Here is a 14,526-nt window from a genome sequence, read left to right as displayed (position 1 = left end):
CCCACCGCTAAAGTGTCTTTTATTCTTATTCTCCAGATGGGTAAAACCTCCCTGATTGTTTAGAAGTTACTCAAGTGGTATGGCCTCTTAGTTTTACAAGAGGGTAAGCACCATATTTTTAGTGACTTCCTAGGTAATGGGGCTCTAGGGGACTGACTCACTAACCAAATTCTCTAGAGACTGATTTGAAAATCCATATGCAAGGTTATTAATTTACAGTGGAGGATATACCTATACCTATAGAGATGAAAATCCTCTCATCTGCTCAAGGTAAGGATTTTTGCATTGTGAAGAATTAGACAAGGAAAATTGGGTGTGGCCCAGAGATATTTATAGCAAGCAGCCCTCACTTTGTGGTCCTCTATTCCCACACCCTTATTAAGGTAGCCCAGGTGAACCCTGAATGACCTACTTACTTCCTCCTGATTGTTGGGATTACAGGGTTTATTTATTTTATTTTTGAGAGGGGGTCTCAATATGTAGCCTTGACTGGCTGAAATTCTGTGTAGATCAGCCTGGTCTAGAAGACACAGATTCCACCTGCCTCTGCCTCCCAAGTGCTGAGATTAAAGGTAGGCATTACCATGCTCAGCTTAGGTTTTTTGTTTGGTTTGGTTTTGGTTTTCAAGACATGGTTTCTCTGTTTATCCTTGGCTGTCCTAAAACTTACTCTGTAGACCAGGCTGGACTCAAACTTACAGATCAGCCTGACTCTGCCTCCCAAATGCTGGAATTAAAGCCGAGTACCACTATTACCTGGCAAATGTCTTGTTTAGATTAACCTAGGCAATATGATGTTATTGCAGAAAGATAAGATAGGTATAAGCAGGTGTATTTCTATAAATTTTGAGGCTAACCGAGGCTGGACCATTGAGACCTTGTCTCAAAAGGAAAAAAAAAAAAAGATAAACTAGTATGGTGGTGTGTTCCTCATGGCTAAGGCAAAAGGATCATTTCAGATTCAGTTCAGAGTTCACTACATAGTGAATTTATACATATAATGACCTCAGCTCTAACAAAACTATCTGGGGCTAGGGATATATCTGAATTCGTAGAGTGCTAGGGTATGTGAAACCCTGGGCTCCAACCCTGCAAAGGTATGGCATACACTTATAATCCTAGCACCAGGCAGGTGCTGGGGGATTTTTTTTTAATTTATTTTATTTTTTGGCTTATGCTAGGGCATCTGTGTAGCTACAGGTTATGGGAGCTTTCAGGTTGTGGGAGCTTTCTGTCCTCCTGCCCCAGCCTCCTGAATGCTGAGATTACAGATATGTACCAACCTGCCTACCTTAGTAATGAGAAATTTTGAGTAGACTTCTGTATTTAGGGTAATTAAGATCATTGTAGGAGAGCTGGGCGTTGGTGGCGCATGCCTTTAGACAGAGGCAGAGGCAGGCGGATCTCTCTGAGTTTGAAACCAGCCTGGTCTACAAGAGCTAGTTCCAGGAGTTCAGAGTTCAGCCTCCAAAGCCACAGAGAAACCCTGTCTTGAAAAACAAAACAAAGAAGATCATTATAGGAGTGGTATCACAAAATTATTTACATTCGTAAGATTTTTAGATACATTTTTCTGTTTTCTTGTCTTGTTTGAGGCAGGGTCTTAACTTAAGCCGGCCTGGAACTCCCAATGCTGCTTTTGTCTCCTGGGAACAGTAGACCTAGAGGGCTTATAGGCATACTCTATCACAGAACACTTCTTAAAGGTTGTACTAGTTTACACCATGACAGTAAGGGATGCAAGCTTGCTGAGGGAATGAGTGCTAATCCCCCAGACAATCCTCTGAGGCTCAAAGAGGCTAATAGAGCAGAACCATGGGGAGTTGGGGTACAAATCCCTGCCATTGATTTCACAGCTCCTCAAAATGCTGTAGGTATTTGAAATTTTAATCAGATTATCACTGTTACACCCAACTACCTTACATTTAATATACTCATTATTAGGCTGGTATGGACAGATAAATCTTTTGGAAATTCAAATAAACTGTAAAGAGAAAATTGTTATTTACTTGAACATAGCAGCATGTAGTCATCCTTCATCACTCACGTTAGCTGTCCACGTATCCTACAAATTTGTAAAATTGCACATAATTCACATTTAGAAATAGGAAGAGAAATTAGAAATAAAGAATTTTACCCAGGCCATGTTGGCGCACCCCTTTAATCCTAGCACTTGGGAGGCAGAGGCAGGCAGATCTCTGAGTTTGAGGTCAGCCTGGTCTACAGAGTGAGTTCCAAGACAGGCTCCAAAGCTACAGAGAAACCCTGTCTCAAAAAATAAAAAATAAAATAAAAAGGAAGAAAGAAATCAAGAATCTCAGTAATTAATCTTTATTTCCTTTACTCTCTGCCAATCATCAACATATCCTGTTATTCTTATCTCTAATTTCTCAAATACACTTTACATTTAAATCTTCCCCCTTTTTCAACTTCTTTCTTTGGGCTTCTTACAGTTTCTTTACTCCATAGTTTTTTTTTAAGCCTAAGCCAAATTAAATTTTCTTTTAAAATTAATTACCTAATTAAAAAGTGATACATTTATTGAAGAGAAAAAGCATCTGATAAAAATAGATAAATGCTCCTCTCTTCGTTGATCAGGGGAACATCTCTTCAATGAACTACAGTGAGAGTACAGACTCATGGCTGCACAAGTCCCTGAAAGTAAATGATGGATGAATGTGCACCCTAAACAAGACACATATACTATCCCCTAAACAAGACATGTATACTATCCCATTTGAGGCTCAGAGAGCATAGTGGAAGAGGGGACAGAAAGAATGTGAGGGTCTGAAGATGGGAAGAAGGGCCGTGAAAGTCCTGGGCAAGACACAGCCATATCATTGCAATCATGAACCCATGGGGCCTGCAGATGCCTGCATTGGGTCTGCACCAAAATGGGCCCAATCAATAGTCCATGTGGACCTGGGACCGTACTAACTATTGGCTACTGAAAGGTTCTGGGAGCACAGAGTCATTGCTTTCAATTGTGTACCCACTGGTGACCCCACCCTGCTCCACTGAATAGTTCCAAACCAGTGGTCACATAGCTAGCCCTGGTTAAAATAAATGGGTCACAAAACAGAAGTCTACCTAGTGTCCTACAGTCTGTAACTTGCTTTTATCCTCATGTCTTGAAGTTTTTTCACTTAGCTAAGTAGATATCACTTTTAACACCCATTTCTGTTTATCCCATAGTAGTATCTGTTGTATTTTAGACATCTAATTATAAGATACTTTCTAATTTCACTTTGATTTTCTGTTTAAGCAGTTTATTTTGCCAAGTGGCATTGTCTTTCCAAAAATTATGTTGAAATGACTCCCTGCTAACTTTAACTAGAAGAATGATGGTTCTTTCAAGTTCTATGAACAAGCAATAAAAACTTAGAATCATCTAAGACTGTTCTTAGCTGGATAGTAAAAAGAATGAATAAATAAATAGGATAATCCATCCACCAAAAGAACAAAACAAATGCAAAGAAGATAAAGGCAATGTAAAAAAGTATAAAACATGAGCAAAAATTGATACGTATACCTGTAATACCAGCACTATGTAGGTAGAGACAAGAGGGCAATGTTCAAAGCCTGCCTCAGGTAGGTAGTGTCTGAAAACAAAATGCAAAGTGACATACGGAAGGGTGTGGTGGATTTCAGTAGCTGCCAGAGTGTGAGTAAATTGTTAGAGATGTTCAGATGTGCATTAGAAACAAGGGAGGCGCTCTAGGTGTGGTGGCGCACACCTTTAATCCCAGCACTCAGGAGGCAGCACTCAGGGCAGATCTAAATTAAAGCTCAGGTTGGTCTACAGTGCAAGTTCCGGGATAGCCAGGGCTACACAGAGAAACCCTGTCTTGAAAAAACTAAAAAGAGGGGCTGGAGAGATGGCTCAGTGGGTCAGAGCCTGTCCTGCTCTTTTAGAGGACCTAATTCAGTTCCCAGCATCCACATCAGGCGGCTTGCAACCCTCTATTATTACAACTCCAGGGGATCTGATATCCTTTCTGGACTCTAGGCATCTGTACTCATAGGGCATGTAGAAATACATTATTTTAAGTGCATTTGTGTTTTGCTTTCATGTATGTCTGTGTGAGGGTGTCAGATGTTTATAAGCCACCATGTGGGTGTTGGGAATTGAACCGGGGTCCTCTGGAAGAGCAGCCATTGCTATTAACTGCTGAGCCATGTCTCCAGTCCAGAAATATTTTTTTAAAGAAACTTTTTTTTTGGGGGGGGGGGTTCCAGACAGGGTTTCTTTGTATTGCTTTGGAGCCGGTCCTGGAACCAGCTCTGTAGACCAGACTGGTCTCGAACTCACAGAGATACACCTGCCTCTGCCTCCCGAGTGCTGGGACTAAAGGCACCACCAATGCCCGGCTCTAAAGAAATATTTCTAAAGATTTATTTATTATATATAGAGTGTTCTTCCTGCATGTATCCCTGCACACCAGAAGAGGGCACCAGATCTCGTTGCAAATGGTTTTGAGCCACCATGTGGTTGCAGGAAATTGAACTCAAGATCTCTGGAAGAGCAACCAGTGTTCTTAACATCTGAGCCATCTCTTCAGCCCCAGAATTTTTTTTTTTCTTTTTTCTTAAAGGAAAAAACTAAAACAAAAGCAAGAGAGACTGGAGAGATGGATGATTCAGTGCCTAAGAACACTTACTGCTCCTGCAGAGAGAAGATATGGTCCATTCTCAGCACCCATGGTGGCTAGCTCACAGCTGATTGCAACTCCAGCTCCAGGGGATTCTAACATTTCTGGCTTCTTTTGGCACCTATGCATCACCCCTTGCACAGCACACAACCCCTGACCCACACACATCTCTACACTGTTTGTTTTGGATTTTTTTGCATTTTGTAACAAGTATATTGTAAAATCTCCCCCCACAAAATGTCTCCAGTCTTATGATTTAAACCAATGCCCCCAAAGGGAAAGTCTACACTGTTTTTTAATTTTGTTTTTGTTTTCTAGACAAGAGTTTCTCTGAGCAATAGCCCTGGCTGGCCTTTAACTCAGAGATCAGTTTGGCTCTGCCTAGGATTAAAGGCATGGGCCACCACTGCCTGGTCACACCCACTTTTTTAAAAGTTAAAAAAAAAAAAAAAAAAATGGGGCTGGAGAGATGGCTCAGCAGTTAAGAGCACTGGCTGTTCTTCCAGAGGACCTGAGTTCAATTCCTAGCAACTACATGGTGGCTCACAACCACCTTGAATGAGATCTGGTGCCTCCTGCTGGCATGCAGGCAGAAGACTGTATACATAATAAATAAATAAAATCTTTAAAAAAAAAATGGAGGCGGGAGTTTCTAGAGAGATGTCCCAGTGGGTAAGAGCATTAGCTACTCTTCCAGAGGACCAAGGTTCCATTCCCAGCAGTCATATGGTTGTTCAGCCATCTCTGACTTCAGTTCTAGAAGATCTGATGACTCTTAAGGCCTCTGTGGGTACTGGACACACATGTGGTACATAGACATATGCAGTCAAGATACACACAAAAAGTGTATTTTAAAAAATAACCCCCCAAATACACTGGGCAGTGGTAGTGCACACCTTTAATCTCAGCACAGGGGGGATGGGAGGGCAGGTGCATTGGGGATGGTGGGCATGTCCCAGACTTTGATCAAGACCAGCCAAGGCTACACAGAGAAATCCTGCCTGGAAAAACTAAAACAAATAAAAACTGTTACAGGGTATAGATGGGAGTTGCAGAACAAAAACAGAAAAATGTGCTAAGGAGATGGCCCAGCAGTTGAAAGCATTACTGCTCTGGCAGATGATCCAAGTCTGGTCTCCACCACAACTTTCTACCCCTCTAACTCTCCAGAAAACGTTAAGCCCAGTGGCAAGAATAAGACCACTACCACGGTTTTGTTTTTTCCCCCCTTGAGACAGGGTTTCTTTGTGTAACATCCTGTAGACCAGGCTGACCTCAAACTCAGAGATCCACCTGTCTGCCTCCCAAGTGCTGGGATTAAAGGAGCAGGCCACCACCACCCTGCACACTACCACAGTTTAAAGCCAAATTTGAAGCAAGCTTTAATTAAATACTGGCCAGGTGGATAGGCTCTGGCTCTGGCCAGGTCCTTACCCAGGTTCCTGGAAAGTGGCCGAGAATCAAGTATGGCAAGGACTTAAAAAGGGAAACCCATAATTTATTGCATCCCATCAGGTCCAATTGGGGGCAGGCATACATCTTGACATACCTCCAGCCTGTGAACCTCCTGCCCACATGTGATCAAGCACATCTGTGCAGATGGGTCAAACAGACTTGTTTAGGAGAGTGAAAACATGTGACTTGTTATCTCCCATAACCAATAACCTCCAGCATAATTCAGGAACTTGTCTGTCCTTGGGCAAGGGGCTTGCAGATCAGAGGCATTTGTGTTTCATGGATCTTTTAGGAATAGTAATTAAAACTTAAATCGTAACTTTAGCTCTCACATTCTTCTCTTGAGTTGTATCTTGAGTCAAATCCTTGAATTTGATGGATACCTGTTTATATTAGGATAATGGTCAAGTCCTGGGAAAACTAATAGTAACATTTGTTGTTCAGTATCAGAACTGTTCCCATGCAGAGGGATCAGCATACATTTTATACCTGCACTCATGTATGCATAATTAAAATAAATCTTTTGAAAAGAGTAATACTGTACCAGTTAAAGATGTCTTTGCCAACAGATTTCATTTTGTCATTCATTATCCTTTTGTGCAATGCTTTTGCCATCCGCCTTTCCTCCCAGAACACCAGATCTTTCATGTTTCTCTGCTGATATTATCTGCTAGAAAGCCAGTCAAGCATAGCATGATAGGTCTTTCCTGTTGCCTTGGTGTGACTCTGTTACCCACTCTGGGAGATCATCTTCCTACCCTGTTTACCTTGATAGTCTTGGATGGGTTGGGGGAGCACCCATGTTTTTGAGTGAATGAATAAATGAACAACAGTTTTATCACCTGTAGTAACTGCTTTTGAGAAGCAGCCAGTACCCAAACTGATTACATGACAGACATAAAGCTAGATTGCTTCTATCATTAGTCATCAAAGTTGAAGTATTCTTTAGATTTTATATTATTTGCTTTGAGACAGGTAATATAGTCCTGGCTGGCTAGTGTAGAACTTTCTATGTAGAACAGGTTGGCATCCAACTTGGAGATTAACCTGCCTTTGTGTATCACACCCAACTTTTTTTTTTGCTTGTTTGTTTTTTGTTCTTTTTAGACAGGGTTTCTCTGTATCGCTTTGGAGGTTGTCCTGGAACTCACTCTGTAGACTAGGCTGGCCTTGAACTCACTGAGATCCTCCTGCCTCTGCCGCCCGAGTACTGGGATTAAAAGTATGAGCCACCAATGCCTGACACTTTTTAAAAGTTATATAATTTTTGTATGAGGGGAAATTTGCACATATGCTGAAATGACTATTGGAAATCAGAGGACAATTTGCAGGAATTTATTTTCTCCTTGTACCATACATGCCCTGGGGTTCAAACTCAGGTGCCAGGCTTGGTACCAAGCCTCCTTTCCCACTGAGCCACCTCACCATCCCTTATTATTGTTGATTTTGAGTTTATAAAAATTCCTTTTATTTTTAAGGTCACTGAAATGAATTTAAAACATCATTGATGCTTCTTTGCTTCTTTCATTGTTGACTGGGGGGAGGGGAGGTCTCAATCCATATACCAAGCTGGCCTCAAACCAACCTGCCTCCTGCCTCCCCAGTCCTGAGATTGGATGTGCCACCATGCCCTGAAGTTTTGGTTTGTTTTTTTTTTCAAAGATTTTATTTATTTATTATGTATACAACATTCTGCTTCCATATATATCTGCACACCGGAAGAGGGCACCAGATCTCATAACGGATGGTTGTGAGCCACCATGTGGTTGCTGGGAATTGAACTCAGGACCTCTGGAAGAGCAGTCAGTGATCTTAAACTCTGAGCCATCTCTCCAGACCAAGTTTTGGGTATTTTTAAGGTTCATTTTATTTTATTTGTATAAGTGCTTGCTTATTTGTGTGTATATGTACCACACATATATTTGGTGCTTGAAGGAGCCAGGAGAGGGTGCCAGGTCCTCTGCAAGAGAGCACATGTTCTTAAGCACTGAGCATCTTCCCAGCTTCTTGCTTTTTGTTAGTTTATGATTCTTTTTCCTGCCTGCCATGCACAAAGCTGAATTAGATACCCAGTTCTGCATAAAACCAGGTATGAGGCCAGGCGTTGGTGGCGAATGCCTTTAATCCTAGCACTCGGGAGGCAGAGGCAGGTGGATCTGTGTGAGTTGGAGGCCAGCCTGGTCTTCAAAGAGAGTTCCAGGACAACAGTCTCCAGAGAAACCCTGTCTCAGAAAACAAACAAACAAACAAACAAAAAACAAACAAACAAAAACAGGGATAAGGACACGTGCATGTAATCCCATCCCAGTTGAGGGCAGTGTGGGATACATGAGACCCTGTTTGGGGGAGGTGGCATTGGACTGTGATAGACATTGTGGAAGTAGAGAAGTGGTTCCACAAGTTGTCCTCCATCCATGTTTGTACTCTGCACATACACACAAAATAAGAAAATAAATGTAATAAAAATTACAGTGAAATGGGTTATCAGGTCAAGATAACTCAGCCAAAAAAAAAGGCATTGGTGACACCTTTAATCCCAGCACTCTGAGAGGCAGAGGCAGGAGGATCTCTGTGAGTTCAAGGCCAACCTGGTCTCCAGAGCGAGTGCCAGGATAGGCTCCAAAGCCACAGAGAAACCCTGTCTCGAAAAACAAAAACAAAAAAACAACAAAAAAAAGATAACTCAGTCCCCTAAGCCTGGGTTGTAGCCCTGAACCCATGTAGTGGAAAGAGAGAACAGACCCCACACGTTTTTCTCTTGACTTCCACATGCATGTACACACACCCTAAATAAATTCACTGTGTTTCATTTAAGTAAAAGAAAATACCAAATGATCTTAGAAGTAAGTTTATGGAAATTTTCTTAGTCTTTTCAAAACCAGGAAAAATTGTTTTTTTATGTATTATAATATAGCATTTCCCCAATTGTGGCATTCAAACTGCTTTTGATATTCTTTTGCAGATCTTTGTAGAATTTGATGGCTGTAACTGGAAGCAACACTCCTGGGTTAAAGTTCATGCTGAAGAAGTAATTGTACTTCTACTAGAAGGATCACTTGTGTGGGCACCCCGGAAGGACCCAGTCCTTCTACAAGGCACTCGAGTCTCAGTTACACAGTGGCCAGCACTAGTAAGTAGCTTTTATTTATTTGTACGTAATTATTTTATTGGGGTTGAGTTGAAGATAAGAGGTCGAGTACTGCAGACTGGTTTCCAGGCAGGTGTGTGCCACTCAGCCCTGTTTATACCATGTTGATTTTCAAATCCAAACACATACATATTAGGCAAGCACTTTCCCACTGAGCTATATCCTCATCCCCAAAATGGCTTTGGCCCTGTAGGACTTTAAGGGGCTACTTTTTTTTTTTTTTTTCTTTTTTTTTTTGGTTTTTTGAGACAAGGTTTCCCTGTGGCTTTGGAGGCTGTCCTGGAACTAGCTCTTGTAGACCAGGCTGGTCTCCAACTCACAGAGATCCACCTGTCTCTGCCTCCTGAGTTCTGGGATTAAAGGCATGTGCCACCACCACCCCACCAAGGGGCTACATATTGAGGCTCTTTCAAAGCGTGTGTGCACGCACTCGAGAACACACACACACACACGCGTGTGTGTGTGTGTGTGTGTGTGTGTGTGTGTGTGTGTGTGTGTGTGTGTGTGTGTGTGTGTCCATCCCCAGCAGGTTGTCGCAGTGGGTGAAGGCATTTGTCAATAAGCCTGACAACTTGAGTTTGATTCATGGATTCCACATGGTGGGAGAAAACCAGTTCTTACAAGGTTTCCTCTTAAATTCACAAGTATTCTGGTGCTGCTGTTCGTGTATATGCATACCATACACTCTTAGAAAATAAATATAATTAAAGAAATGGAGGGAGAGGAGATTTGAACATACAGCTCATTTGGTAGAGTACTTGCCTGACATGCATAAAGCCCCTGGTTTTATATAAAGCAGTACATAAAAGCTGGTCTAACCCTCGAGGGTGGTGGCGCCCATCTTTAGTCCCAGAACTTGGGAGGCAGAGGCAGGCTGATCTCTGTGAGTTCAAGGCCAGCCTGGTCTACAAGAGCTAGTTCCAGGACAGCCTCCAAAGCCACAGGGAAACCCTGTCTCAAACAAAACAAAACAAAACAAAAAAGCTGGTCTGTTGGTACACACCTGTAATTCAGTACCTAGGAAGTTGGAGGCAGGATTTAGAAGTTCAATGTCATTCTTAGTTTATAGAGTGCTCAAGGCCAGCCAGGGATCTAAACAAGTATTACAGCAATTTGTTTTGTTTTGTTTTGTTTTGTTTGAGGTAGGGTCTCACCCTGTAACTCTGGCTGGCCTTGTAAGTCAAGCTAGCCTTAAACTCATGAATGCACCTGCCTTTGCCTCCCAAGTGCTGACATCAAAAGTTAACGGCATATACCATCATACCTGGTTATCCTAGTAATTTATAAATCTCCTAAAGGTTTCCGGGCTGCAAAGATAGGGGCAATTGAGGCAGGGGGAGGTCTCCTTGACCATCTCCCAAGTGCTGAGATTATAGGCTTGTACTACCACACCGTGACTACAACTCTTACCCTGGACATCTACAGATTAGCCCTTATGAAGCCTAGCATGATTAGTCAGATCCCTAATGACAATGGCTAATTTCTTATTCCAGTTGCCCCTTTTCAACATAAAATTATTAAAAACCAGACGTGGTGACTCACACCTGTAATTCCAGCATTCGGGTAGCTGAAGCAGGAGGATTGCTACAAATCCCTCACAAGCCTGGTCTGTAGTGTGAGACCTGATCCAAAAGACAACCAAACAAACAGAAATTAGAAAATACTGAACAAGCATAGCCAGGCATGGTGGCGCACGCCTTTAATCCCAGCACTTAGGAGGCAGAAGCAGGCAGATCTCTTTTGAGTTTGAGGCCAACCTGGTCTACAAAGTGAGTTCCAGGACAGTCAGAGCTACACAGAGAAACCCTTTCTTGAAATAAGAAAGAAAAAGAAAATATTGAGCAAACTTTCTTTTTGGTTTGCTTCCTGTTTGAGGAGCAGATGCTGTCTTGAGAATGTTTCCAAGGCCTTGTTCATTAGCTTGTCTGTATTCACTGGAATGAGAGGAGAGTAATGGTGGATGCTTTCTCTGAAGTCAGAGCTGAATTGAATTGTCCTTTACTTTCATTTCCAAGTTCTAATCAACTTGTTGTACTTGTGCTTCACAGACTTTCACCCCCCTGGTAGATAAGCTGGGTTTGGGTTCTGTGGTGCCAGTTGAATACCTTGTGGATCGAGAGCTGCGTTTCATGTCAGATGCTAATGGACTGCATCTGTTCCAGGTACTTGGCTATCTAGTCTTGGGCTTATTTAGTTACTTACCTCCTTGCTCGTTTCCTTGTTGATTCATATATGGATATTTACTCTTTTCTATTAACATGACTTTGCTTCCTGTAATAAATTACCCTGTGCATTTTGTTTGTTTGTTTTTTGAGACGGGGTTTCTCTTTGTAGTCTTGGTTGTCTTGGAACTCACTCTGTAGACCAGGCTGGCCTCGAACTCACAGAGATCCACCTGCCTCTGCCTCCCAAGTGTTGGGATTAAAGGCATGTGCCACCACCGACCAGTTTACCCTATGCATTTTAAAAGTTTTCTGCTTCTTTAAAAAGTACATTTGGTGACTGACACTTCTTTTCTCTTCTGTGCCTCCACCCACTGTAAAGCCACCCAGGATTTAAGACTACTGTATAATAAATAATTCCTTCAGAAAAAAATGGCTCTCAGGGTTAGACAGATGGCTCAGCAGTGTAAGAGCATTTGTTGCCCTTCCAAAGGACTTGAATTTGGTTCCCAGCACCTACATCCTGGGGCTTACAACTGCCTGTAACTCCAGCTGTAGGGGAACTAATACACTCTGCTGCTCCTGAGAGAACCTGCACACGTTATACACACAAACATAAAATAAATATGTGCATACATAAATAGAAAAGGGGCTTCTCTAAGATTGCTTTTCTTTTTTTTTTTTTTAAGATTTATTTATTTATCATGTATACAGTGCATGCCAGAAGAGGACACCAGATCCCATTACAGAAGATTGTGAGCCACCATGTGGTTACTCAGGACCTCTGGAAGAGCTCTTAACCCCTGTAACTGGAACTTAGTGGATGGGGCTTATGTTTATTTTAGTGGCAGATGACCAGGAATGAGTAGCAGCTGGTTCCCAGCAGCATGAAATATTGGATACACACACACACACACACACACACACACACACACACACACACACACACACACAGACAGAGGGGGGGGGAGGCAGAGGGAGAGGCAATAAGTGAATACTTTAAACAGACTACCATCTGAGTTAGGTTCATTAAGATGCTACTGGCCTGAGAAATGGTTCAGAGATGAAAAATACGTCTTGTTCTTGCAGCACCTGATTCCATCACACACACAGACAGGGTGGCTCACAGCTACCCATAACTCAGGACCAAAGGATTTGATACCTTCTTCTGACCTCCAAGAGAGCGTGGCATGCATGTGTTGTGCACAAACATGCAGGCGAAGCACTCATAAAATAAATCGAAAATAAAAAAAATTTTAAAGAAAGATGCTATTTTTTTTTCTTGCTTGTATGGGCTATCTGAAAGTTGAAAATTGTAAAGGTTTTACTCTTTCATTGGGAGAGCAATATTTCCTAAACTACATTTATGAGGTATTAATGGTAGTTTGTTGTTGTTATTCTTCCTCATCGGGGGTCATTCCCTCTCAGCATCCTTGCTTCATTCATCTTTATGTTCCTTGTGTGTGTGGATGACACAGGACTCTTTAGTGTATGGTTTTTCTCATCTAACAAGTTTTACTGCCTTTTATTTTAACATCGGGTGTTTATTGTTTCTTTACCAGATGGCAACAGATACTCAAAACCAGATTCTTCTAGAGCATGCTGCATTAAGAGAGACAGTTAATGCTTTGATCAGTGACCAAAAGCTACAAGAGATATTCAGCCGAGGTAAGAAAACCATTTTTCAGCTGGGCATTGGTGGCACATGCCTTTAGTCCCAGTACTAGGGAGGCAGAGGCAGGTGGATCTCTGTTAGTTCAAGACCAGCCTGGTCTACAAGAGCTAGTTCCGGGATAGCCTCCAAAGCCACAGAGAAGCTCTGTCTCAAAAAACAAACAAACAAACAAACAAACAACAACAAAAGAAAAGCATCTTTCTGTTGGACTCTAGATTAGGTGGGGGCTCAGTATTGATGGAGAGAATGCAGTACCACACAGCTATAAACATTTTTCTGCTCTTCTTTTTCCTGAGTAAAGTTTTGAATATCTGTAGTTAGCTGCATTTCTAGAAAAAATTGGAAAAAAAAAAATAGCCTCTTACTCAGGCTATTATGTATAGTGACCCTAGGGATTCTACTATGTGACTTTCTACCATTGGGTAGAGGGTTCAATTTATTTTATTAAGATTTATTTATTATGCATACAGTGTTCTGCCTACATGTGTCCCTGCAGGCCAGAAGAGGGCACCAGATCTCATTATAGATGGTTGTGAGCCACCATGTGGTGGCTGGGAATTGAACTCAGGACATCTGGAAGAGCAGTCTCTTAACCTCTGAGTCATCTCCCCAGCCCTCAGGGTTCAATTTATAAAGTCTCCTTATTTTCCACCAATTAATAGTCCCCTAGATCTTCTTTCTGCGTATCAAAACACAAAAGTTTTGTTGTGTTTTCTTAAGTGTTTATCAAGGAGTTAACCACATACTAAACAAATTAAGTGATAGAGATACTGCAATTAGAGAAAACCTTTGCTGTTATATTTATGCTTACCATCTACAAATTTCTCATGAGCTAAAAGCTTGTTAATGCCAGCAAAGTATATGCATAAAGCAGTTCATTCACAGACTTATTAACAACAAAAGTCAAGAGGGGGATATTGCTAGAGGTTGTAGTCAGTGGTAGAGAGCTTCTGTGAAATATACAATGGCCTAGGTCCCATATTTTCACCATGAATTGAACTCTCCACCTAATAGCATTGAAACTGAGATAGCAGGACATTAGTGGTCATTTAGTGTCCCTATGGCCGTTTTACCTGATAACACATTCAGCTTAGTGGCTTGGTTTGTTTTGTTTTGCTTTATAGCTTAGGCTGACCTTTCAGAATTTTAAGAATGAGGGGGTAAATATAGAATTGGGGACTTGGGAGATTCTTTAGAATGAAAAGTTTTTAAAACTCACTAGAGTACTTGCTTCAGTAGCACATATAATAAAATTGGAATGATACAGAGAAGATTAGCAAAGCACCTGTGCAAAGATGACATGAAAATTCATGAAGTATTCCATATTAAAAACAAAAAACTCACTAGAAAAAAAACATGTTTCATTTTTATTCTTCTGAGTATGAAAAACTAGAGTGGTTCCTTTCATCTCTTCACAGAAAATGTTGTGTTTAC

The 14,526-nt window shown here is 41.6% G+C and overlaps 1 protein-coding gene and 1 non-coding gene across 3 annotated transcripts in view; both read left to right on the top strand.

The window, feature by feature from the left end:
* Kdm3b (lysine demethylase 3B) overlaps positions 1-14,526 on the top strand; it is a 63,433-nt gene that overhangs the window by 6,604 nt on the left and 42,303 nt on the right. For both annotated transcript variants that reach the window (XM_027400735.2, XM_027400734.2), the window contains exons 2-4: positions 9,070-9,237; positions 11,304-11,417; positions 12,980-13,085. In XM_027400735.2, the coding sequence (XP_027256536.1) occupies positions 9,070-9,237; positions 11,304-11,417; positions 12,980-13,085 (388 nt within the window). The remainder of the gene's footprint in view (positions 1-9,069; positions 9,238-11,303; positions 11,418-12,979; positions 13,086-14,526) is intronic.
* LOC113834038 lies at positions 14,316-14,422 on the top strand. Its single transcript, XR_003482298.1, has one exon. It is a non-coding gene; the product is annotated as a U6 spliceosomal RNA (small nuclear RNA).

The sequence above is a fragment of the Cricetulus griseus genome, chromosome 2 (genome assembly GCF_003668045.3).
Source record: "Cricetulus griseus strain 17A/GY chromosome 2, alternate assembly CriGri-PICRH-1.0, whole genome shotgun sequence".
NCBI classification, from domain to species: Eukaryota; Metazoa; Chordata; class Mammalia; order Rodentia; family Cricetidae; genus Cricetulus; species Cricetulus griseus.
Note: the sequence above shows the minus strand (reverse complement) of the source record. Positions and strands in the feature narration are given on the sequence as shown.